At 43.6% G+C, this 24,004-nt stretch overlaps 1 protein-coding gene across 9 annotated transcripts in view; it reads left to right on the forward strand.

Annotated features, from left to right (window-relative positions):
- Positions 1 to 24,004, forward strand: part of LOC106592409 (dystrophin) — a 429,474-nt gene that overhangs the window by 318,776 nt on the left and 86,694 nt on the right. For all 9 annotated transcript variants that reach the window (XM_082963707.1, XM_082963700.1, XM_082963702.1 and 6 more), the window contains 12 exons: positions 2,721 to 2,855; positions 2,956 to 3,108; positions 4,847 to 5,017; positions 10,946 to 11,068; positions 11,176 to 11,348; positions 16,400 to 16,535; positions 19,120 to 19,295; positions 20,358 to 20,505; positions 22,201 to 22,326; positions 22,739 to 22,888; positions 23,241 to 23,439; positions 23,595 to 23,752. In XM_082963707.1, the coding sequence (XP_082819833.1) occupies positions 2,721 to 2,855; positions 2,956 to 3,108; positions 4,847 to 5,017; positions 10,946 to 11,068; positions 11,176 to 11,348; positions 16,400 to 16,535; positions 19,120 to 19,295; positions 20,358 to 20,505; positions 22,201 to 22,326; positions 22,739 to 22,888; positions 23,241 to 23,439; positions 23,595 to 23,752 (1,848 nt within the window). The remainder of the gene's footprint in view (positions 1 to 2,720; positions 2,856 to 2,955; positions 3,109 to 4,846; positions 5,018 to 10,945; positions 11,069 to 11,175; positions 11,349 to 16,399; positions 16,536 to 19,119; positions 19,296 to 20,357; positions 20,506 to 22,200; positions 22,327 to 22,738; positions 22,889 to 23,240; positions 23,440 to 23,594; positions 23,753 to 24,004) is intronic.

A 24,004-nucleotide genomic window follows, 5' to 3' on the forward strand; every position in this document is an offset into this window, starting at 1 on the left:
TGTTCTATTCTATTCTGTTATGTTCTATTCTGTTATATTCTGTTCTGTTCTATTCTGTTCTATTCTGTTCTATTCTATTCTATTCTGTTATATTCTATTCTGTTATATTCTATTCTGTTATATTCTATTCTGTTATATTCTGTTCTATTCTGTTCTATTCTGTTCTATTCTATTCTGTTATATTCTATTCTGTTATATTCTATTCTATTCTGTTATATTCTATTCTGTTATATTCTATTCTGTTCTATTCTGTTCTATTCTATTCTGTTATATTCTGTTATATTCTATTCTGTTATGTTCTATTCTGTTATATTCTATTCTGTTATGTTCTATTCTGTTCTGTTCTATTCTGTTATATTCTGTTATATTCTATTCTGTTATATTCTGTTCTGTTCTAGTCTATTCTGTTCTATTCTATTCTGTTCTGTTCTATTCTGGTCTATTCTATTCTGTTCTATTCTATTCTGTTCTATTTTGTTCTATTCTGTTCTATTCTGTTTTATTCTGTTATATTCTGTTCTATTCTGTTATTCTGTTATATTCTATTCTGTTCTATTCTGTTCTATTCTGTTATATTCTATTCTGTTATATTCTGTTCTGTTCTATTCTGTTCTGTTCTATTCTGTTCTGTTCTATTCTGTTATATTCTATTCTGTTCTATTCTGTTCTGTTCTATTCTGTTCTGTTCTATTCTGTTATATTCTATTCTGTTCTATTCTATTGTGTTATATTCTATTATGTTATATTCTATTCTGTTATATTCTATTATGTTATATTCTGTTCTATTCTATTCTGTTATTCTATTCTGTTATTCTATTATGTTCTATTCTATTATGTTCTATTCTATTCTGTTATATTCTATTCTGTTATATTCTATTATGTTCTATTCTATTATGTTCTGTTCTATTCTGTTATATTCTATTATGTTCTATTCTGTTATATTCTATTATGTTCTATTCTATTATGTTCTGTTCTATTCTGTTATATTCTATTATGTTCTATTCTGTTCTATTCTGTTATATTCTATTATGTTCTATTCTGTTCTATTCTGTTATATTCTATTATGTTCTATTCTGTTCTATTCTGTTATATTCTGTTATATTCTATTGTGTTATATTCTATTATGTTCTATTCTGTTCTGTTCTATTCTGTTCTATTCTATTATGTTCTATTCTATTATGTTCTGTTCTATTCTGTTATTCTATTATGTTCTATTCTGTTCTGTTCTATTCTGTTCTATTCTGTTCTATTCCGTTCTATTCTGTTATATTCTATTATGTTCTATTCTGTTCTATTCTGTTCTGTTCTATTATGTTCTATTCTATTATGTTCTGTTCTATTCTGTTATATTCTATTCTGTTCTATTCTATTCTGTTCTATTCTATTCTGTTCTATTCTATTCTGTTCTATTCTATTATGTTATATTCTATTCTGTTATATTCTATTATGTTCTATTCTGTTCTATTCTATTCTGTTATTCTATTATGTTCTATTCTATTATGTTCTATTCTATTCTGTTATATTCTATTATGTTCTGTTCTATTATGTTCTGTTCTATTCTGTTCTATTCTATTATGTTCTATTCTGTTATATTCTATTATGTTATATTCTATTATGTTCTGTTCTATTCTGTTCTATTCTATTATGTTCTATTCTGTTCTATTCTGTTATATTCTATTCTGTTCTATTCTGTTCTATTCTGTTATATTCTGTTATATTCTATTCTGTTCTATTCTGTTCTGTTCTATTATGTTCTATTCTATTATGTTCTGTTCTATTCTGTTCTATTCTATTCTGTTCTATTCTGTTATATTCTGTTCTGTTCTATTCTGTTCTATTCTATTCTGTTCTATTCTGTTCTATTCTGTTATATTCTATTCTGTTCTATTCTGTTCTATTCTGTTCTGTTCTATTATGTTCTATTCTATTATGTTCTGTTCTATTCTGTTCTATTCTGTTCTGTTCTATTCTGTTATATTCTGTTCTGTTCTATTCTGTTATATTCTATTCTGTTCTATTCTGTTCTATTCTGTTATATTCTGTTATATTCGATTATGTTCTATTCTGTTCTGTTATATTCTGTTATATTCTATTATGTTCTATTCTGTTCTGTTCTATTCTGTTCTATTCTATTCTGTTCTATTCTGTTCTATTCTGTTATATTCTATTCTATTCTGTTCTGTTCTATTCTGTTATATTCTGTTATATTCTATTCTATTTCTGTTCTTTCATTCAAGTAACGTCTACATATCTCTCTTCTCCTCTCTCTCTCTCTCTCTCTCTTTCGCTCTTTCTCTCTCTCTCCCCTCCTCTATCTCTCTCTCCCCATCTCTCTTTCTCTCTCTCACCCTCTCTCTCCCCCATCTCACTCTCTCTCCACCATCTCTCACTCTCCCCATCTCTCTCCCACACACTCTCTCTCTCCCCATCTCTCTCTCTCTCCCACATCTCTCTCTCTCCCCATCTCTCTCTCACACACACACTCTCTCTCTCCCCCATCTCGCTCTCTCGCTTTCTCTCTCACACACTCTCTCACACACATTCTCTTCCACTCTCTCTCTCCCCGATCTCTCTCTCTCCCCCTTCTCTCCCCATCTCTCTCGCTCTGTTTCTTCTCTCTCCCCCCTTCTCTCTCCCCCATCTCTCTCTCCCTCTCTCTCTCTCCCCCTGATCTCTCTCCCCCCATCTCTCTCTCTCTCTGGCTCTTGTCTCTGTTGTAGAACTGTGAGGAGGGGGCAGTGAAGGAGCTGCTGCTGAAAGGACAGAAGCTACAGAGGAGAGTTCCAGACCTGGACAAGAAAGAACAGATCAGAATCAAACACAATCAGCTCAACACTAAATACAACACTGTCATGGTGCAGTATACAGTCTTGGAATAATGACAACATTGAGAAAAATATCATTTTGTACCATTCTATCATTAGTTCACCTGGTGGTGTGTGTGTGTGTGTGTAGGACCTGCGTGGTGTGAGGAGGAGGAAGGCCCTGGCGATAGCCCCCCAGTGGTACCAGTACCGTAGGAAGACTGATGACCTTCTCCAGTGGCTGGACGACATTGAGAGGAGCGTGGCTGAACTACCTGATCCAGCACAGGAACAGAGGGTTAAGGTGAAACCCTGTCTCTTCCTGTCTCTTCCTGTCTCTATATCTGTCTCTCCCTTTATATCTCACTCTGATCTAACTGTCTGTCTCTCTCTTCTCCTCTCTTTCTGTGTTTCTCTTCTCCTCTCTTTCTGTCTCTCTCTCTTCTCCTCTCTTTCTGTCTCTCTTCTCTCTTTCTCTCTTTTTTCTCCTCTCTTTATGTCTCTCTTCTCTCTTTCTGTCTCTTTTCTCCTCTCGTTCTGTCTCTCTTCTCTCTTTCTGTCTCCCGTCTCCTCTCTTTCTCTCTCTTCTCCTCTCTTTCTGTCTCTCTCTTCTCCTCTCTTTCTGTCTCCCTTCTCCTCTCTTTCTGTCTCCCTTCTCCTCTCTTTCTGTCTCTCTCTTCTCCTCTCTTTCTGTCTCCCTTCTCCTCTCTTTCTGTCTCTCTCTTCTCCTCTCTTTCTGTCTCTCTCTTCTCCTCTCTTTCTGTCTCTCTCTTCTCCTCTCTTTCTGTCTCCCTTCTCCTCTCTTTCTGTCTCCCTTCTCCTCTCTTTCTGTCTCCCTTCTCCTCTCTTTCTGTCTCCCTTCTCCTCTCTTTCTGTCTCCCTTCTCCTCTCTTTCTGTCTCTCTCTTCTCCTCTCTTTCTGTCTCCCTTCTCCTCTCTTTCTGTCTCCCTTCTCCTCTCTTTCTGTCTCCCTTCTCCTCTCTTTCTGTCTCCCTTCTCCTCACTTTCTGTCTCTCTCTTCTCCTCTCTTTCTGTCTCTCTCTTCTCCTCTCTTTCTGTCTCCCTTCTCCTCACTTTCTGTCTCTCTCTTCTCCTCTCTTTCTTTCTCCCTTCTCTCGTTCTCTCTTTTCTCCTCTCTTTCTGTCTCTCTTCTCCTCTCTTTCTGTCTCTCTTCTCCTCTCTTTCTGTCTCCCTTCTCCTCTCTGTTTAAATATGTATTTCTCTCAGTGTAATCTGACAGTGTGTGTGTGTGTGTCTTTGTTTCAGGTGATCAAAATGACATTCCGCTAAACTGAACTCCTCTTGAGAGTCACCTGTCATTCTCACCTGTACCTGAAACTACCAGCACTAGATATGTCTGTCTGTCTTCCAATGTCTGTCTGTCTGTCTCTTTGTCTTCCAGTCTGTCTTTCTGTCTCTCTGTCTTCCAGTCTGTCTTTCTGTCTCTCTGTCTTCCAGTCTGTCTTTCTGCCTGTCCGCTCATTTCACCGCTTCTTTTCTGCCCTGCCCTCTAAGGGAGGGGTTTTCCACATTTATTAAAGTCTATACCAGAAGAAGCCAGACAGACTTTTATTGTGAATCTTCTCTCTCTTAATTTCCCTGATCTAATAAAACGGGCCTCTTATTGTGAATCTTCTCTCTCTTCATTTCCCTGATCTAACTGGAAAGAGTAGATTGTTTCTCCTCTTTCTGGGGAGAATGATCCTGAATGATCCTGAATGATCACTGCCCTGTGTGGAAGAGTTTGTGTCCTCCTTATGTGTGTGAGTGAGATCTCTCCCCTGTGTGTCTGGTTGCTGATTGGTTTCTCCCATGTAGGCTGGTCTGCTAACTGGGTTTTCTCCAAGGTGTGTGTGTGTGTGTGTGTGTGTGTGAGGGGGGGGGGGGGGGGGTGTGGTGTGTGGTGTGTGTGTGTGTGGTGTGTGTGTGTGTGTGTGTGTGTGTGTGTGTGTGTGGTGTGTGTGTGTGTGTGTGTGTGTGTGTGTGTGTGTGACTGGTTTTCCCCCTGGGTGTGACTCTGGCTGGTTTTGTCCCGTCCACTAGGAGATTGGCTCAGAGTTCGATGAGAAGAGTGAGGATCTGAAAGAGGTGCAGGGATTGGCCAAAGAGCTGTCAGACGCAGGGGCGACCTCGCTGGTGCAGCCCCGCCTCCTCCAGCTCAACACACGCTGGCAGGAGGTGGAGGCTAAATTCACCCCCTACCGCCGACAAAGTGTGAGTTTCCCCTCCCCGTGCCAATCTGCCCCGTGCCAACTTGTCCCGTGTCAACCAGGGTTGGGTTCAATTCCATTTAAATCCTGTTGAATTCAGGAAGTACACTGAAATTCCAATTCTCTTCAATGCTTTTCAATGAGGAACATTTGGAATTAGAATTTGGTTTACTTTCTCAATTGACTGGAATTGACAGCATTCCCTGGTGCCAACTTACCCCTGCCCGCTAGCTAGTAGGAACCAGCTACTAACTATAACCTGCTGCCTCTAACCAGTAGGTTAACCGTGGGATTGAGCTGTCAGTGAAGCCACTAATCCATTCATCAAATAGGAAAGACAAATATCAATCGAGTAATATCAATCAGTGAATATAAATATCAAACATGAAATAAAGGGCTCCTGAATGAGTGTGATGCCAGACGTTGATATGATGTAGTTGACCTGTCTATTCTAGTCCAGTCAGAGAGCAGGTATATTCTAGTCCAGTCAGACAGCAGGTATATTCTAGTCCAGTCAGAGAGAAGGTATATTCTAGTCCAGTCAGAGAGCAGGTATATTCTAGTCCAGTCAGATAGCAGGTATATTCTAGTCCAGTCAGATAGCAGGTATATTCTAGTCCAGTCAGACAGCAGGTCTATTCTAGTCCAGTCAGACAGCAGGTATATTCTAGTCCAGTCAGACAGCAGGTATATTCTAGTCCAGTCAGAGAGCAGGTATATTCTAGTCCAGTCAGATAGCAGGTATATTCTAGTCCAGTCAGACAGCAGGTCTATTCTAGTCCAGTCAGAGAGCAGGTATATTCTAGTCCAGTCAGACAGCAGGTATATTCTAGTCCAGTCAGACAGCAGGTATATTCTAGTCCAGTCAGACAGCAGGTATATTCTAGTCCAGTCAGATAGCAGGTATATTCTAGTCCAGTCAGATAGCAGGTATATTCTAGTCCAGTCAGACAGCAGGTATATTCTAGTCCAGTCAGACAGCAGGTATATTCTAGTCCAGTCAGACAGCAGGTCTATTCTAGTCCAGTCAGACAGCAGGTATATTCTAGTCCAGTCAGAGAGCAGGTATATTCTAGTCCAGTCAGACAGCAGGTATATTCTAGTCCAGTCAGAGAGCAGGTATATTCTAGTCCAGTCAGACAGCAGGTATATTCTAGTCCAGTCAGACAGCAGGTATATTACTGAGGGATGATGACATGTAGCCTTCAGACAGTATTACTGAGGGGATGTTTACATGTAGCCTTCAGACAGTATTACTGAGGGGATGATGACATGTAGCCTTCAGACAGTATTACTGAGGGGATGATGACATGTAGCCTTCAGACAGTATTAATGAGGGGATGATGACATGTAGCCTTCAGACAGTATTACTGAGTGGATGATGACATGTAGCCTTCAGACAGTATTACTGAGGGGATGATGACATGTAGCCTTCAGACAGTATTACTGAGGGAATGATGACATGTAGCCTTCAGACAGTATTACTGAGGGGATGATTACATGTAGCCTTCAGACAGTATTACTGAGGGGATGATGACATGTAGCCTTCAGACAGTATTACTGAGGGGATGATGACATGTAGCCTTCAGACAGTATTACTGAGGGGATGATGACATGTAGCCTTCAGACAGTATTACTGAGGGGATGATGACATGTAGCCTTCAGACAGTATTACTGAGGGGATGATTACATGTAGCCTTCAGACAGTATTACTGAGGGGATGATTACATGTAGCCTTCAGACAGTATTACTGAGGGGATGATTACATGTAGCCTTCAGACAGTATTACTGAGGGGATGATTACATGTAGCCTTCAGACAGTATTACTGAGGGGATGTTTACATGTAGCCTTCAGACAGTATTACTGAGGGGATGATGACATGTAGCCTTCAGACAGTATTACTGAGGGGATGATTACATGTAGCCTTCAGACAGTATTACTGAGGGGATGTTTACATGTAGCCTTCAGACAGTATTACTGAGGGGATGATTACATGTAGCCTTCAGACAGTATTACTGAGGGGATGATTACATGTAGCCTTCAGACAGTATTACTGAGGGGAGGTTTACATGTAGCCTTCAGACAGTATTACTGAGGGGATGATGACATGTAGCCTTCAGACAGTATTACTGAGGGGATGATTACATGTAGCCTTCAGACAGTATTACTGAGGGGGATGTTTACATGTAGCCTTCAGACAGTATTACTGAGGGGATGATGACATGTAGCCTTCAGACAGTATTACTGAGGGGATGATGACATGTAGCCTTCAGACAGTATTACTGAGGGGATGATTACATGTAGCCTTCAGACAGTATTACTGAGGGGATGATGACATGTAGCCTTCAGACAGTATTACTGAGGGGATGATTACATGTAGCCTTCAGACAGTATTACTGAGGGGATGATTACATGTAGCCTTCAGACAGTATTACTGAGGGGATGTTTACATGTAGCCTTCAGACAGTATTACTGAGGGGATGTTTACATGTAGCCTTCAGACAGTATTACTGAGGGGATGTTTACATGTAGCCTTCAGACAGTATTACTGAGGGGATGATTACATTTAGCCTTCAGACAGTATTACTGAGGGGATGTTTACATGTAGCCTTCAGACAGTATTACTGAGGGGATGATAACATTTAGCCTTCAGACAGTATTACTGAGGGGATGATTACATGTAGCCTTCAGACAGTATTACTGAGGGGATGATGACATGTAGCCTTCAGACAGTATTACTGAGGGGATGATTACATGTAGCCTTCAGACAGTATTACTGAGGGGATGATGACATGTAGCCTTCAGACAGTATTACTGAGGGGATGTTTACATGTAGCCTTCAGACAGTATTACTGAGGGGATGATGACATGTAGCCTTCAGACAGTATTACTGAGGGGATGATGACATGTAGCCTTCAGACAGTATTACTGAGGGGATGATTACATGTAGCCTTCAGACAGTATTACTGAGGGGATGTTTACATGTAGCCTTCAGACAGTATTACTGAGGGGATGATGACATGTAGCCTTCAGACAGTATTACTGAGGGGATGTTTACATGTAGCCTTCAGACAGTATTACTGAGGGGATGTTTACATGTAGCCTTCAGACAGTATTACTGAGGGGATGATTACATGTAGCCTTCAGACAGTATTACTGAGGGGATGATTACATGTAGCCTTCAGACAGTATTACTGAGGGGATGATTACATGTAGCCTTCAGACAGTATTACTGAGGGGATGATTACATGTAGCCTTCAGACAGTATTACTGAGGGGATGTTTACATGTAGCCTTCAGACAGTATTACTGAATGGGGGTTTTCTAGTTTTCCTCCTCAGTTGCATCATCCAGGTGTTCATCCCTCCATCCTTCCCTCAGTGTGTGAAGAAGCAGCATGTTACACACCTGGCCTCTGATTTGCTGTTCTGTTGTGTTCTGTTTCTGGTTTCCTGCCTCACATCACCACCACATGTCCTGTCAATCACAGTCACCTGACCCCTGTCTGGAGTCACAACCAATCAATGACCCCCATGTATGTATCCAGTCACCCAATAAATAAGCGCCATACTCAACTCTTCACACAGGGCTCCCCACACATGAACAGCTGCCTGTGTGTCAGGGCTGATGAATGAAACATTGGATTGGTGTGAAGGAGTGTGTTTAGTCATGTGTGTTGGATCATAGGGACATTTGACTGCTTTTAAAACATCCGTCACAAGCATCAGTAGACCACAAAACAAGACAAACCCACATGTAGTCTACGTCCGTCTGTGCAAAGTCATATTTGGCAAGGCATTCAGTATCAACAGTGAACACACTGTGGCTGTTTCTGTCCCGGTACGTCAATGGCCCCGACACTTCCTGGACCCCAGGAAGAGCAGCTGCAGCTAATGGGGATCCATAATAAATACACATACAAATGAGCAGGTATTTAACTGTGAAATGCCACTGTATTTACACGGTATAGACCTATGAATGACTACTGTCTCTGTCCTCATGACTGAACCTACTCTGCCATAGCCTAGTTCCAGATCTGTTGGTTCTGTGTAGCTGACTGGTTGGAACCAGGCTAACTTTAACATACCCTTAACACACAACGCACGTCTTTGTGCCTGTCAAATCACAACGTGATCCATTTCTGGTCATTAAGAAACAGCCGACATAAGAGGTGAGATGGTTATATCTTGATGTTGTTGTATTTGGGCTAAAGGTGAGTTGAAGTGCTGTTGTGAAGTTCTGGGGAATGCTGTTATGTGCATGATGGGGTTGTTGGATGACTTCCATTGGGATACAATTAAGAGCAATACACACAATATGTACATACAGCAAACGCACAACCACAGGGACACAATCAAGCATTTAACTGTACCTTTTCCACCCCGCTGTGTTCTGTGCATATGACAAATCCACGTGTGAATCAGGCATAAGCCAGTGAGCTAGACTGAGTAAGGAACTGTGTTTATGAAAGGATGGATTAAACACTACTGACTGGCTCATTAAACCCTCTTCTGCTTTGTCTGTCAGACTCTAAATGAACTTTACCCACACCAGTGTCCTCAATCCCCTTCCTTCCTGTTCTTCAGTATTTACTCAGGTTTCTATCACCGACGTTCACATTATATTAGGTTGTCTATCCTCCTCTCTTTCTCTCTAATTCAACCTTTTCTTCAGTATTTACTCACATTTAAAGGTTCAGTACTCTCACTCTGACATCTGCATGTTTATCCATTTCTATTTTTACAACAAGACAGCTGAATCAATATCGGGACAAGGTTGTGAATTTCAATATACAAGTTTTATACAGGTGCCGTGGAAGTGGAAGTTTCCAACGGATGAAAAATCGTTAACAACATTAAGGTGCCGTGTAAGAATGTGATATTCCCAGATAAAGTGTCTCATATGAGTCATGGAAGTAATTAAGAAGAACACTTAAGGACAGGAGAGAGAGTTGAGTTACTACGTCTTATGTTAATGTCCAGGAATGAGTGTAAAAACTGAATGAAATATATATTTATTTTTTTAAAGAGATAGAATGTAAAGAGATAGTGAGGGATTAGAGAGATGATGTACTAGAACACAGCACAGGAATAACAACAAACACTGAACCCTCTGTGAAGGTATCTACAGTATGTAGTGGTAGGTAGCCTACCCCCTCTGTGAAGGTATCTACAGTATGTAGTGGTAGGTAGCCTACCCCCTCTGTGAAGGTATCTACAGTATGTAGTGGTAGGTAGCCTACCCCCTCTGTGAAGGTATCTACAGTATGTAGTGGTAGGTATTCTACCCCCTCTGTGAAGGTATCTACAGTATGTAGTGGTAGGTAGCCTACCCCCTCTGTGAAGGTATCTACAGTATGTAGTGGTAGGTAGCCTACCCCCTCTGTGAAGGTATCTACAGTATGTAGTGGTAGGTAGCCTACCCCCTCTGTGAAGGTATCTACAGTATGTAGTGGTAGGTATTCTACCCCCTCTGTGAAGGTATCTACAGTATGTAGTGGTAGGTAGCCTACCCCCTCTGTGAAGGCATCTACAGTATATAATGGTACGTAGCCTACCCCCTCTGTGAAGGTATCTACAGTATGTAGTGGTGGGTAGCCTACCCCCTCTGTGAAGGTATCTACAGTATATAGTGGTAGGTAGCCTACCCCCTCTGTGAAGGTATACGCCGTATGTAGTGGTAGGTAGCCTACCCCCTCTGTGAAGGTATCTAAAGTATATAGTGGTAGGGCCATAACAACTCCTGACCCCAGTAGGGGGTCTGATGAGGATCTATCAGTAATAGATAGCTTTGTGTTTACTGTTGTTTAATATTGTATAGTTTGTGTCGTTAAGAATGAGTTTGGGGTTATTGTTTAGTTATAATTGAGCGTGTGTGTGTGTGTGTGTGTGTGTGTGTGTGTGTGTGTGTGTGTGTGTGTGTGTGTCTGTAGGAGTACCTGGGAGAGCTGCAGACCCTGCTGCGTTCCGTCTCTGAGACAGACTTCCAACTGAACTCTCCTGAGTACTGGCAGGCCGTCTTCTACAACCTACCCCAGCAGGGACAGTGCCTTCAGGTCAGTGTGTGTGTGTTTCATATTGTTGGTTTCAACTGTGTATATGTACGTGTGTGTGTGTGGTTAACATGTATGTGTGTCTGTCTGCCTACGTCCCTGTGTCTCAGGAGGTGAAGGTGAATCTGAAGAACCTCCGCCCCCCTGTAGAGGGCGCTCTAGCCACGAGAGAGGAGGTGGTGGCCATCGCTACTCAAGCAGAGAGCACCAGGGTCCAGGAGACAGCTCTGCTGCTCAACACTAACTGGGACAAAGTCAACAAGCTGTACCTGGACAGACTCAGGTTCGTATTAGAAATAATGGGAATCTATTGGGGTCACACTGGGTTTACTAACTCAGGACAGGAAGGACATGGTCAACAGATGAAGACAAACTAGACCAGGGGGGGCCGACCCTCCTCATGGGGAGACGCCAGGTGTGAGCTGTTTAACTAGGAGACCAGGGGGGCCAACCCTCCTCATGGGGTTGTTAACTAAGTAGACACGCTACAGTAACATCATCACCACTAGACTAACTAACTAACTAGAAGACAAGCTACAGTAACACCATCACCACTAGACTAACTAACTAACTAGACAAGCTACAGTAGCATCATCACCACTAGACTAACTAACTAGACAAGCTACAGTAACATCATCACCACTAAACTAACTAGTAGTCAAGCTACAGTAGCATCATCACCACTAGACTAACTAACTAGACAAGCTACAGTAACATCATCACCACTAGACTAACTAGTAGTCAAGCTACAGTAACATCATCACCACTAGACTAACTAACTAACTAGACAAGCTACAGTAACATCCTCACCACTAGACTAACTAGTAGTCAAGCTACAGTAGCATCCTCACCACTAGACTAACTAGTAGTCAAGCTACAGTAACATCCTCACCACTAGACTAACTAACTAGTAGGCAAGCTACAGTAACATCCTCACCGCTAGACTAACTAGTAGACAAGCTACAGTAACATCATCACCGCTAGACTAACTAGTAGACAAGCTACAGTAACATCATCACCACTAGACTAACTAAGTAGACAAGCTATAGTAACATCATCACCACTGGACTAACTAGTAGTCAAGCTACAGTAACATCATCACCACTAGACTAACTAGTAGTCAAGCTACAGTAACATCATCACCACTAGACTAACTAACTAACTAGACAAGCTACAGTAACATCCTCACCACTAGACTAACTAGTAGTCAAGCTACAGTAGCATCCTCACCACTAGACTAACTAGTAGTCAAGCTACAGTAACATCCTCACCACTAGACTAACTAACTAGTTGTCAAGCTACAGTAACATCCTCGCCACTAGACTAACTAACTAGTAGTCAAGCTACAGTAACATCCTCACCACTAGACTAACTAGTAGTCAAGCTACAGTAACATCCTCACCACTAGACTTACTAACTAATCAAATCAAATCAAATGTATTTATATAGCCCTTCTTACATCAGCTGATATCTCAAAGTGCTGTACAGAAACCCAGCCTAAAACCCCAAACAGCAAGCAATGCAGGTGTAGAAGCACGGTGGCTAGGAAAAACTCCCTAGAAAGGCCAAAACCTAGGAAGAAACCTAGAGAGGAACCAGGCTATGAGGGGTGGCCAGTCCTCTTCTGGCTGTGCCGGGTGGAGATTATAACAGCACATGGCCTAGATGTCCAAATGTTCATAAATGACCAGCATGGTCAAATAATAATAATCATAGTAGTTGTCGAGGGTGCCACAAGTCAGTAACTCAAGAGTAAGTGTCAGTTGGCTTTTTCATAGCCGATCTTTGAGAGTATCTCTACCGCTCCTGCTGTCTCTAGAGAGTTGAAAACAGCAGGTCTGGGACAGGTAGCACGTCCGGTGAATAGGTCAGGGTTCCAGCAGGTCTGGGGCAGGTGGCACGTCCGGTGAACAGGTCAGGGTTCCATAGCTGCAGGCAGAACAGTTGGAACTGGAGCAGCAGCACGGCCAGTTGAACTGGGGACAGCAAGGAGTCATCAAGCCAGGTAGTCCTGAGGCATGGTCCTAGGGCTCAGGTCCTCCGAGAGAGAGAAAGAAAGAAAGAGAGAATTAGAGAGAGCATATTTAAATTCACACAGGACACCAAAAAAGACAAGATAAATACTCCAGATGTGACAGACTGACCCTAGCCCCCCAACACATAAACTACTGCAGCATAAATACTGGAGGCTGAGACAGGAGGGGTCAGGAGACACTGTGGCCCCATCCGATGAAACCCCGGACAGGGCCAAACAGGTAGGATATAACCCCACCTACTTTGCCAAAGCACAGCCTCCACACCACTGGAGGGATATCTCCAACCACCAACATACCATCCCGGTACAAGGCCGTGTATAGCCCACAAAGATCTCCGCCATGGCACAGCCCAAGGGGGGGCACCAACCCAGACAGGAAGACCACGTCAGTGACTCAACCCACTCACGTGGGTAGACTAACTAACTAGTAGTCAAGCTACAGTAACATCCTCACCACTAGACTAACTAACTAGTAGACAAGCTACAGTAACATCCTCACCACTAGACTAACTAGTAGTCAAGCTACAGTAACATCATCACCACTAGACTAACTAGTAGACAAGCTACAGTAACATCCTCACCACTAGACTAACTAACTAGTAGACAAGCTACAGTAACATCCTCACCACTAGACTAACTAGTAGTCAAGCTACAGTAACATCATCACCACTAGACTAACTAACTAGTAGACAAGATACAGTAACATCACCACTAGACTAACTAACTAACTAGACAAGCTACAGTAACATCATCACCACGAGACTAACTAACTAACTAGACAAGCTACAGTAACATCATCACCACTAGACTAACTAACTAGACAAGCTACAGTAACATCCTCACCACTAGACTAACTAGTAGTCAAGCTACAGTAACATCCTCACCACTAACTAACTAGTAGTCAAGCTACAGTAACATCATCACCACTAGACTAACTAGTAGTCAAGCTACAGTATCATCATCACCACTAGACTAACTAACTAGACAAGCTACAGTAACATCCTCACCACTAGACTAACTAGACAAGCTACAGTAACATCCTCACCACTAACTAACTAGTAGTCAAGCTACAGTAGCATCCTCACCACTAGACTAACTTGACAAGCTACAGTAACATCCTCACCACTAACTAACTAGTAGTCAAGCTACAGTAACATCATCACCACTAGACTAACTAACTAGACAAGCTACAGTAACATCCTCACCACTAGACTAACTAGTAGTCAAGCTACAGTAACATCATCACCACTAGACTAACTAACTAGTAGACAAGCTACAGTAACATCATCACCACGAGACTAACTAACTAACTAGACAAGCTACAGTATCATCATCACCACTAGACTAACTAACTAGACAAGCTACAGTAACATCCTCACCACTAGACTAACTAGTAGTCAAGCTACAGTAACATCACCACTAGACTAACTAACTAACTAGACAAGCTACAGTATCATCATCACCACTAGACTAACTAGTAGTCAAGCTACAGTAACATCCTCACCACTAGACTAACTAGACAAGCTACAGTAACATCCTCACCACTAGTGTAACTAGACAAGCTACAGTAACATCCTCACCACTAACTAACTAGTAGTCAAGCTACAGTAACATCCTCACCACTAGAGTAACTAGACAAGCTACAGTAACATCCTCACCACAAGACTAACTAGTAGTCAAGCTACAGTAACATCATCACCACTACACTAACCAGTAGACAAGATACAGTAACAACACCACTAGACTAATTCACTAACTAGACTAGCTACAGTAACATCATCACCACGAGACTAACTAACTAACTAGACAAGCTACAGTAACATCCTCACCACTAGACTAACTAGTAGTCATGCTACAGTAACATCACCACTAGACTAACTAACTAACTAGACAAGCTACAGTATCATCATCACCACTAGACTAACTATCTAGACAAGCTACAGTAACATCCTCACCACTAACTAACTAGTAGTCAAGCTACAGTAACATCCTCACCACTAGAGTAACTAGACAAGTTACAGTAACATCCTCACCACTAGACTAACTAGTAGTCAAGCTACAGTACCATCCTCACCACTAACTAACTAGTAGTCAAGCTACAGTAACATCCTCACCACTAACTAGTAGTCAAGCTACAGTAACATCCTCACCACTAACTAACTAGTAGTCAAGCTACAGTAACATCCTCACCACTAGACTAACTAGTAGTCAAGCTACAGTAACATCCTCACCACTAACTAACTAGTAGTCAAGCTACAGTAACATCCTCACCACTAACTAACTAGTAGTCAAGCTACAGTAACATCCTCACCACTAACTAACTAGTAGTCAAGCTACAGTAACATCCTCACCACTAACTAACTAGTAGTCAAGCTACAGTAACATCCTCACCACTAGACTAACTAGTAGTCAAGCTACAGTAACATCCTCACCACTAACTAAGTAGTAGTCAAGCTACAGTAACATCCTCACCACTAACTAACTAGTAGTCAAGCTACAGTAACATCCTCACCACTAACTAACTAGTAGTCAAGCTACAGTAACATCCTCACCACTAGACTAACTAGTAGTCAAGCTTCAGTAACATCCTCACCACTAACTAACTAGTAGTCAAGCTACAGTAACATCATCACCACTAGACTAACTAGTAGTCAAGCTACAGTAACATCCTCACCACTAACTAACTAGTAGTCAAGCTACAGTAACATCATCACCACTAACTAACTAACTAACTAGACAAGCTACAGTAACATCCTCACCACTAACTAACTAACTAGTAGTCAAGCTACAGTAACATCATCACCACTAGACTAACTAGTAGTCAAGCTACAGTAACATCCTCACCACTAACTAACTAGTAGTCAAGCTACAGTAACATCCTCACCACTAACTAACTAACTAGCAGTCAAGCTACAGTAACATCATCACCACTAGTGTAAATGCACTTGACAGACTGATGACATAAGGATTATCAGGACTGTTTGTTTCTACGGTGTAGTTTCCACTCCATTGTCACCTCAGTTTGTGTCCATTGTCACCTCAGTTTGTCCATTGTCACCTCAGTTTGTGTCCATTGTCACCTCAGTTTGTGTCCATTGTCACCTCAGTTTGTGTCCATTGTCACCTCAACTGTCCTGCTGGTTCAGCTCCCACCTCTATTTATCTCCCTCCACACACTCACTGTCTCACTGCTTCTCTCATTGACTGATCTCAGTGGTGTCTCACAGTTGTTTCTGTGTGTGTATGTGCATGTTCGTACACTTTCCTGCGGTCGTGTGTGTGTGTGTGTGTGTGAGCAGGCGCTGGGAGACATCCAATGCTAATTGGCTGAAGTTTGTAGCGGACCAGAAGGTGCTAGGTGATTGGTTGAGTGGTGCGGAGACCAGTCTGAAACAGGCGAAGACAGACCCTGCTGGGACCAGACCACACCTTAAGGTAACTACAGTTCAACAGTAACACAAGCACATCCAACATCCAACAACTCAGCAGATAGATGAAGTGAGTTTGACGTCTGTCATCTAAACCATATGAGGACTTGATCACATGGTCCGGTGAAACTCAGGGCCCTATGGATATGAGGACTTGATCACATGGTCCGGTGAAACTCAGGGCCCTATGGATATGAAGACTTGATCACATGGTCCGGTGAAACTCAGGGCCCTATGGATATGAAGACTTGATCACATGGTCCGGTGAAACTCAGGGCCCTATGGATATGAAGACTTGATCACATGGTCCGGTGAAACTCAGGGCCCTACTTGTTTTAGGAATTATACTATTATGTTCCGTTAGGTAGACAAGCCCACTGTCTCTGCTTGTGTCCAGGTGCCGGAGTGTGTGTGTTCTGTCTGTCTCCATGGTAGCACAGTGGTCCTAGCAGCCTGAATACCCCTCATGCCAGAGCGTGTTGATGAAGGCCATAGCAGAGAATGGGATTATGGGATTACGATGCTGTGCTCTTTAAAGCCCTGCGTCTCCACCAATCAGAACAGCCATAGGTTCAGAGGTCCTTGTGGTCCACCAATCAGAGCGTTTGTAGGTCCAGAGGTCCCACAGTGACCTCATCTTCCACGACTGTGTGTCAGACAGTTTTGGATACATGTAGTGTGTGTGTGTGTGTGTGTGTGTGTGTGTGGTGTGTGTGTGTGTGTGTGTGTGTGTGTGTGTGTGTGTGTGTGTGTGTGTGTGTGATCAGATGTCAACTTGCCCAGTCCACTTTATGAGCACTGTGACACACAGTCCATCTGTTTAGAGGAGGGCAGAGGGGACAGCAGTGTGTTTAGTGCCAGTCAGATGCCAGTGTTGGGACGGGTATGGCCTCACTGGCCTTGATGGGCAGGGCAGATCTAAGAGCTGTTCTGTGTGTGAAGCAGCTTGGCTTTGAAGAGACCAGCTGTCTCTAAGACCTACGCTCACTGGGACACAGAGAGGTAGACGCGCACACACACAGGCAAGGATGCACGCACACACATACACACGCGTGCAAACACACACACACCTCTTTGAAATTGTGATGGGCGACGTTTTATGCCTCTCTCTTTCTCTCTCTCTCTCTCTGTCTATCTTTCTCTCTCTCTTTCTCTCTCTCTCCTGCTCTCTCCATCTCTCTTTCTCCATGTCTCTATCTCTCTCTGAGACAGACTGCTAACTAAGTGTCATCCCATCTCTACAGACCATGCTATCTATGAGCCATAGAAAGCTAATGTTCAGTACTGTGTGTTTCCATACCGTCTGTCTGTGTGCGTACCCTCTGCCTGGCGTGGAAAAGGACAAGGCCACAGACGCAGAACGGGATGAGTCACCGTGGCTCTTCATTGGTTGTTGGTTGATCCATTGACCTCCACTATGCTGTTCAATTCAAGCCTATTGACATGAATGTAATACTACTTGCAGGGACTTGGGAGTATGGTCATTAAAGAATTCATCATTGAGATGAAACAGGTTCCTGTTGACAACAGGATGATAACATGATAACATGCTGTGTCGGCTAAACAGTTTAATAAAACATGACCTGTTGATAACATGATGATAACATGATAACATGCTGTGTCGGCTAAACAGTTTAATAAAACATGACCTGTTGATAACAGGATGATAACATGATAACATGCTGTGTCGGCTAAACAGTTTAATAAAACATGACCTGTTGATAACAGGATGATAACATGATAACATGCTGTGTCGGCTAAACAGTTTAATAAAACATGACCTGTTGACAACAGGATGCTAACATGATAACATGCTGTGTCGGCTAAACAGTTTAATAAAACATGACCTGTTGATAACAGGATGATAACATGATAACATGCTGTGTCGGCTAAACAGTTTAATAAAACATGACCTGTTGATAACAGGATGATAACATGATAACATGCTGTGTCGGCTAAACAGTTTAATAAAACATGACCTGTTGATAACAGGATGATAACATGATAACATGCTGTGTCGGCTAAACAGTTTAATAAAACATGACCTGTTGATAACAGGATGATAACATGATAACATGCTGTGTCGGCTAAACAGTTTAATAAAACATGACCTGTTGACAACAGGATGATAACATGATAACATGCTGTGTCGGCTAAACAGTTTAATAAAACATGACCTGTTGATAACAGGATGATAACATGATAACATGCTGTGTCGGCTAAACAGTTTAATAAAACATGACCTGTTGATAACAGGATGATAACATGATAACATGCTGTGTCGGCTAAACAGTTTAATAAAACATGACCTGTTGATAACAGGATGATAACATGATAACATGCTGTGTCGGCTAAACAGTTTAATAAAACATGACCTGTTGATAACAGGATGATAACATGATAACATGCTGTGTCGGCTAAACAGTTTAATAAAACATGACCTGTTGATAACATGATGATAACATGATAACATGCTGTGTCGGCTAAACAGGTAGAAAACCTGCTCAACCATGAAACAATGAACGGGTGCTTGTAGCTGATGGAATGAATATGTTGTATGACCTTTGCCCTGTGACCCTGTGGCGTGTCAGGAGCTGCAGGAGAGCGTGGGGGCCCAGGGGGGTGTGGTGGCAGGGCTGAACGCTGCAGGGAAGGAGATCATTGGTCAGAGTACCCAGGAGGACGGAGCTCAGATCAGGCTACAGCTCAACACCCTCAACACACGCTGGGTGAACGTTACCCAGGAGATCGCAGACAGGAAGAGGAGGTGTGTGTGTGTTGTTGTGTCTGCAGTACCAGTGTGTATGTCTGCAGTACCAGTGTGTATGTCTGCAGTACCAGTGTGTATGTCTGCAGTACCAGTGTGTATGTCTGCAGTACCAGTGTGTATGTCTGCAGTACCAGTGTGCATGTCTGCAGTACCAGTGTGCATGTCTGCAGTACCAGTGTGTATGTCTGCAGTACCAGTGTGTATGTCTGCAGTACCAGTGTGCATGTCTGAAGTACCAGTGTGTATGTCTGCAGTACCAGTGTGTATGTCTGCAGTACCAGTGTGCATGTCTGCAGTACCAGTGTGTATGTCTGCAGTACCAGTGTGTATGTCTGCAGTACCAGTGTGCATGTCTGCAGTACCAGTGTGTATGTCTGCAGTACCAGTGTGCATGTCTGCAGTACCAGTGTGTATGTCTGCAGTACCAGTGTGTATGTCTGCAGTACCAGTGTGTATGTCTGCAGTACCAGTGTGCATGTCTGCAGTACCAGTGTGTATGTCTGCAGTACCAGTGTGCATGTCTGCAGTACCAGTGTGCATGTCTGCAGTACCAGTGTGTATGTCTGCAGTACCAGTGTGCATGTCTGCAGTACCAGTGTGTATGTCTGCAGTACCAGTGTGTATGTCTGCAGTACCAGTGTGCATGTCTGCAGTACCAGTGTGTATGTCTGCAGTACCAGTGTGTATGTCTGCAGTACCAGTGTGCATGTCTGCAGTACCAGTGTGTATGTCTGCAGTACCAGTGTGCATGTCTGCAGTACCAGTGTGTATGTCTGCAGTACCAGTGTGTATGTCTGCAGTACCAGTGTGTATGTCTGCAGTACCAGTGTGTATGTCTGCACGTCACATCCTGTCCATCTTTACCGTCCGTCTGTACGTCTATATGTCCGTCAACTGCACGATTTTGCTCCAACTAAATGTGTGTCTTAACTATTCCCTGACTGAGTTCTGTGTGTGTGTGTGTGTGTGTGTGTGTGTGTGTGTGTGTGTGTGTGTGTGTGTGTGTGTGTGTGTGTGTGTGTGTGTGTGTGTGTGTGTGTGTGTGTGTGTGTGTGTCAGGTCTGCAGAGGCACGTACTGCAGCGATGGGGCTGCAGGAGGACATGGGGGAGTTCCTGTCCTGGCTGGATGAGGCTGAGGAGGTAGTGGCCATCCCCCTGACGCCTGGAGACCACCACCAGATGAACGCCACACTGGAGAAAGTCACGGTACGGTCAACAACAACAACTTGTCTCGCTAGTCTGTCCCCTAGTCTGGATTACTGACCAGGGAACATCTCTCGCTAGTCTGTCCCCTAGTCTGGATTACTGACCAGGGAACATCTCTCGCTAGTCTGTCCCCTAGTCTGGATTACTGACCAGGGAACATCTCTCGCTAGTCTGTCCCCTAGTCTGGATTACTGACCAGGGAACATCTCTCGCTAGTCTGTCCCCTAGTCTGGATTACTGACCAGGGAACATCTCTCACTAGTCTGTCTCCTAGTCTAGATTACTGACCAGGGAACATCTCTCACTAGTCTGTCTCCTAGTCTGGATTACTGACCAGGGAACATCTCTCACTAGTCTGTCTCCTAGTCTAGATTACTGGCCAGAGAACATCTCTCACTAGTCTGTCTCCTAGTCTGGATTACTGACCAGGGAACATCTCTCACTAGTCTGTCTCCTAGTCTGGATTACTGACCAGGGAACATCTCTCACTAGTCTGTCTCCTAGTCTAGATTACTGACCAGGGAACATCTCTCACTAGTCTGTCTCCTAGTCTAGATTACTGGCCAGAGGACATCTCTCACTAGTCTGTCTCCTAGTCTGGATTACTGACCAGGGAACATCTCTCACTAGTCTGTCTCCTAGTCTAGATTACTGGCCAGGGAACATCTCTCACTAGTCTGTCTCCTAGTCTGGATTACTGACCAGGGAACATCTCTCACTAGTCTGTCTCCTAGTCTAGATTACTGGCCAGGGAACATCTCTCACTAGTCTGTCTCCTAGTCTGGATTACTGACCAGGGAACATCTCTCACTAGTCTGTCTCCTAGTCTGGATTACTGACCAGGGAACATCTCTCACTAGTCTGTCTCCTAGTCTAGATTACTGACCAGGGAACATCTCTCACTAGTCTGTCTCCTAGTCTAGATTACTGACCAGAGGACATCTCTCACTAGTCTGTCTCCTAGTCTAGATTACTGACCAGGGAACATCTCTCACTAGTCTGTCTCCTAGTCTGGATTACTGACCAGGGAACATCTCTCACTAGTCTGTCTCCTAGTCTAGATTACTGACCAGGGAACATCTCTCACTAGTCTGTCTCCTAGTCTGGATTACTGGCCAGGGAATATCTCTCACTAGTCTGTCTCCTAGTCTGGATTACTGACCAGGGAACATCTCTCACTAGTCTGTCTCCTAGTCTAGATTACTGGCCAGAGGACATCTCTCACTAGTCTGTCTCCTAGTCTAGATTACTGACCAGGGAACATCTCTCACTAGTCTGTCTCCTAGTCTGGATTACTGTGGACACAGGTTGTAAAGCCTTCCCTGTAGCTCAGTTGGTAGAGCATGGTGTTTGCAACACCAGGGTTGTGGGTTTGATTCCCACGGGGGGCCAGCACAGGAAAAAAAAAAAAAAAATGTATGAAATTGTATGAAATGTATGCATTCACTACTGTAAGTCGCTCTGGATAAGAGCGTCTGCTAAATGATGTAAATGTAATGTAAATGTAATGTAAATGTAAAGGCCCCCAAAGCTACATACACCTATGTCCCACTGGCCACATCATTGATCAGTTTTTATTTCATTTATGATCTGTATTTGGAGATTGTCTATGTTCAAACACGTGTGAGTGTGTGTGTGTGTGTGTGTGTGTGTGTGTGTGTGCGTGCGTGCGTGCGTGCGTGTGCGTGCGTGCAGGCTCGTGTGTTGGAACTACCAGCCAGACAGAACAATGTGGATAGCATCAACACGAGGACTGGCACCATACCCCTCCCTGCTGACAAACAGAAAGAAATCAAGATGATCAACACACGCTGGGTACAGGTTAGTATCCCTTTCTATAGAGGAGGTTCTGTCCTATTTGAAGACGGATCAGATCAGTTGGATGTTGAACATGAATATTGACTACTGGATATCTGTATTTCAACTTGTGTGTGTGAGTGCTCTATTTTTTAGCTTCATGTTGGGTTCATGTGTTATGTTTTTTACTGTATGATCAAGTGTACTGTATATTCCTTCCTACCATTGGAAATGCTCTTGAAATTCAACTAAAATGGCCCCCAACTCGGGGCCTCTCCCTCCTCCCTGTAGGAGACCTTTATACTGTGTGTGTTAGTGGACTGTATCCTGGTTCATATTAAATTCATTTTTTCCTTCAGTATAATATTCCTGGTTGTGCCTTCCTCCTCCCTACCATTGAAAACACTCGGGTCCTTCCTCTCCCTCCTCCCTATAGGTGTCTAAAGACCTGCCTGAGAAGCAGAAGCAGATTGAGAGCTTGCTGAAGGAGCTGTCTCACTTCCAGGACCAGCTGACTTACCTCTCCTCCTGGACCTCAACTACCAGGACCACCCTAGAGGAAAACCCTGACAATGTGGAACCCAAGGTAGACTATTAATCCATCCAGTCATCCATCCATCTATCAGTCAATTTGTCCCTCCCTCCCTCCCTCCCTCCCTCCCTCCCTCCCTCCCTCCCTCCCTCCCTCCCTCCCTCCCTCCCTCCATCCATCCATCTATCCATCCATGCCTACAGGCCAATCTCAATGAATCTTTCCTCCTCTCTCCACGCCTCCTTCTCAAAACACATGGGAGAAAAAGGTCAGTGGTGAGGGACCTTAGACCTACTTTTCTTCCAGCTGGAAAAGGAGGCCAGGAGAGAAGACGGGAGGAATCTCTGAAAGACGATTTGAGATTGATAGTAGTTTCATTGTTTTGGAATGGTTTGTGATGTTTCAGCTCATAGATGAAGTCCAGGTCAAGAAGCCTGAGGTGGAGGGGGTGTTGGCTAAGGGCCAGGAGCTGTACAAGGTCACACCTCCCAGCCGACCAGAGAAGGAGAAGTACCACAGTCTGAGTGATGATTGGAGGGCCATTCAGGGGCAGATGATAGTGCACAGAGAGAGGCTGGCCGCTCTGAGGATCCAGAAAACCACCAGTAAGGAGATGAGGGTGTGTGTGTGTGTGTGTGTGTGTGTGTGTGTGTGTGTGTGTGTGTGTGTGTGTGTGTGTGTGTGTGTGTGTGTGTGTGTGTGTGTGTGTGTGTGTGTGAGACCGTATGGCTACTGATTGTATCACGCTGCCCCCCTCCAGCGGAGACCCTCCAGGGAGACGCCCCAGCCCTGGCTCAGTTCAACAAGGCCTGGGCAGAGCTCTCTGATTGGCTTTCCCTGCTGGATCAGATGGTACAGACACAGAGGGTGACCGTGGCCGACCTGGACGAGATCAACCACATGATCGTCAAGACCAAGGTCAGGGGTCAACCAGTGTGTCACAGAGTGTGAGAGACTCCATTTAGCCGCTGAGACCCTGGCCTGCATTCATAAAGAGTCTCAGAGCAGGAGTGCTGATCTGGGATCAGGTTAGACTTTTAGATAATAATGAATACTAGAGAGGACCAGATCCTAGTGCTGATCTGGGATCAGTTTGGCCTTTTCGATCATAATGAATACTAGAGAGAGGACCAGATCCTAGTGCTGATCTGGGATCAGTTTGGCCTTTTA

The sequence above is a fragment of the Salmo salar genome, chromosome 17 (assembly GCF_965601325.2).
Source record: "Salmo salar chromosome 17, fSalSal1, whole genome shotgun sequence".
In the NCBI taxonomy this organism is placed as follows: Eukaryota; Metazoa; Chordata; class Actinopteri; order Salmoniformes; family Salmonidae; genus Salmo; species Salmo salar.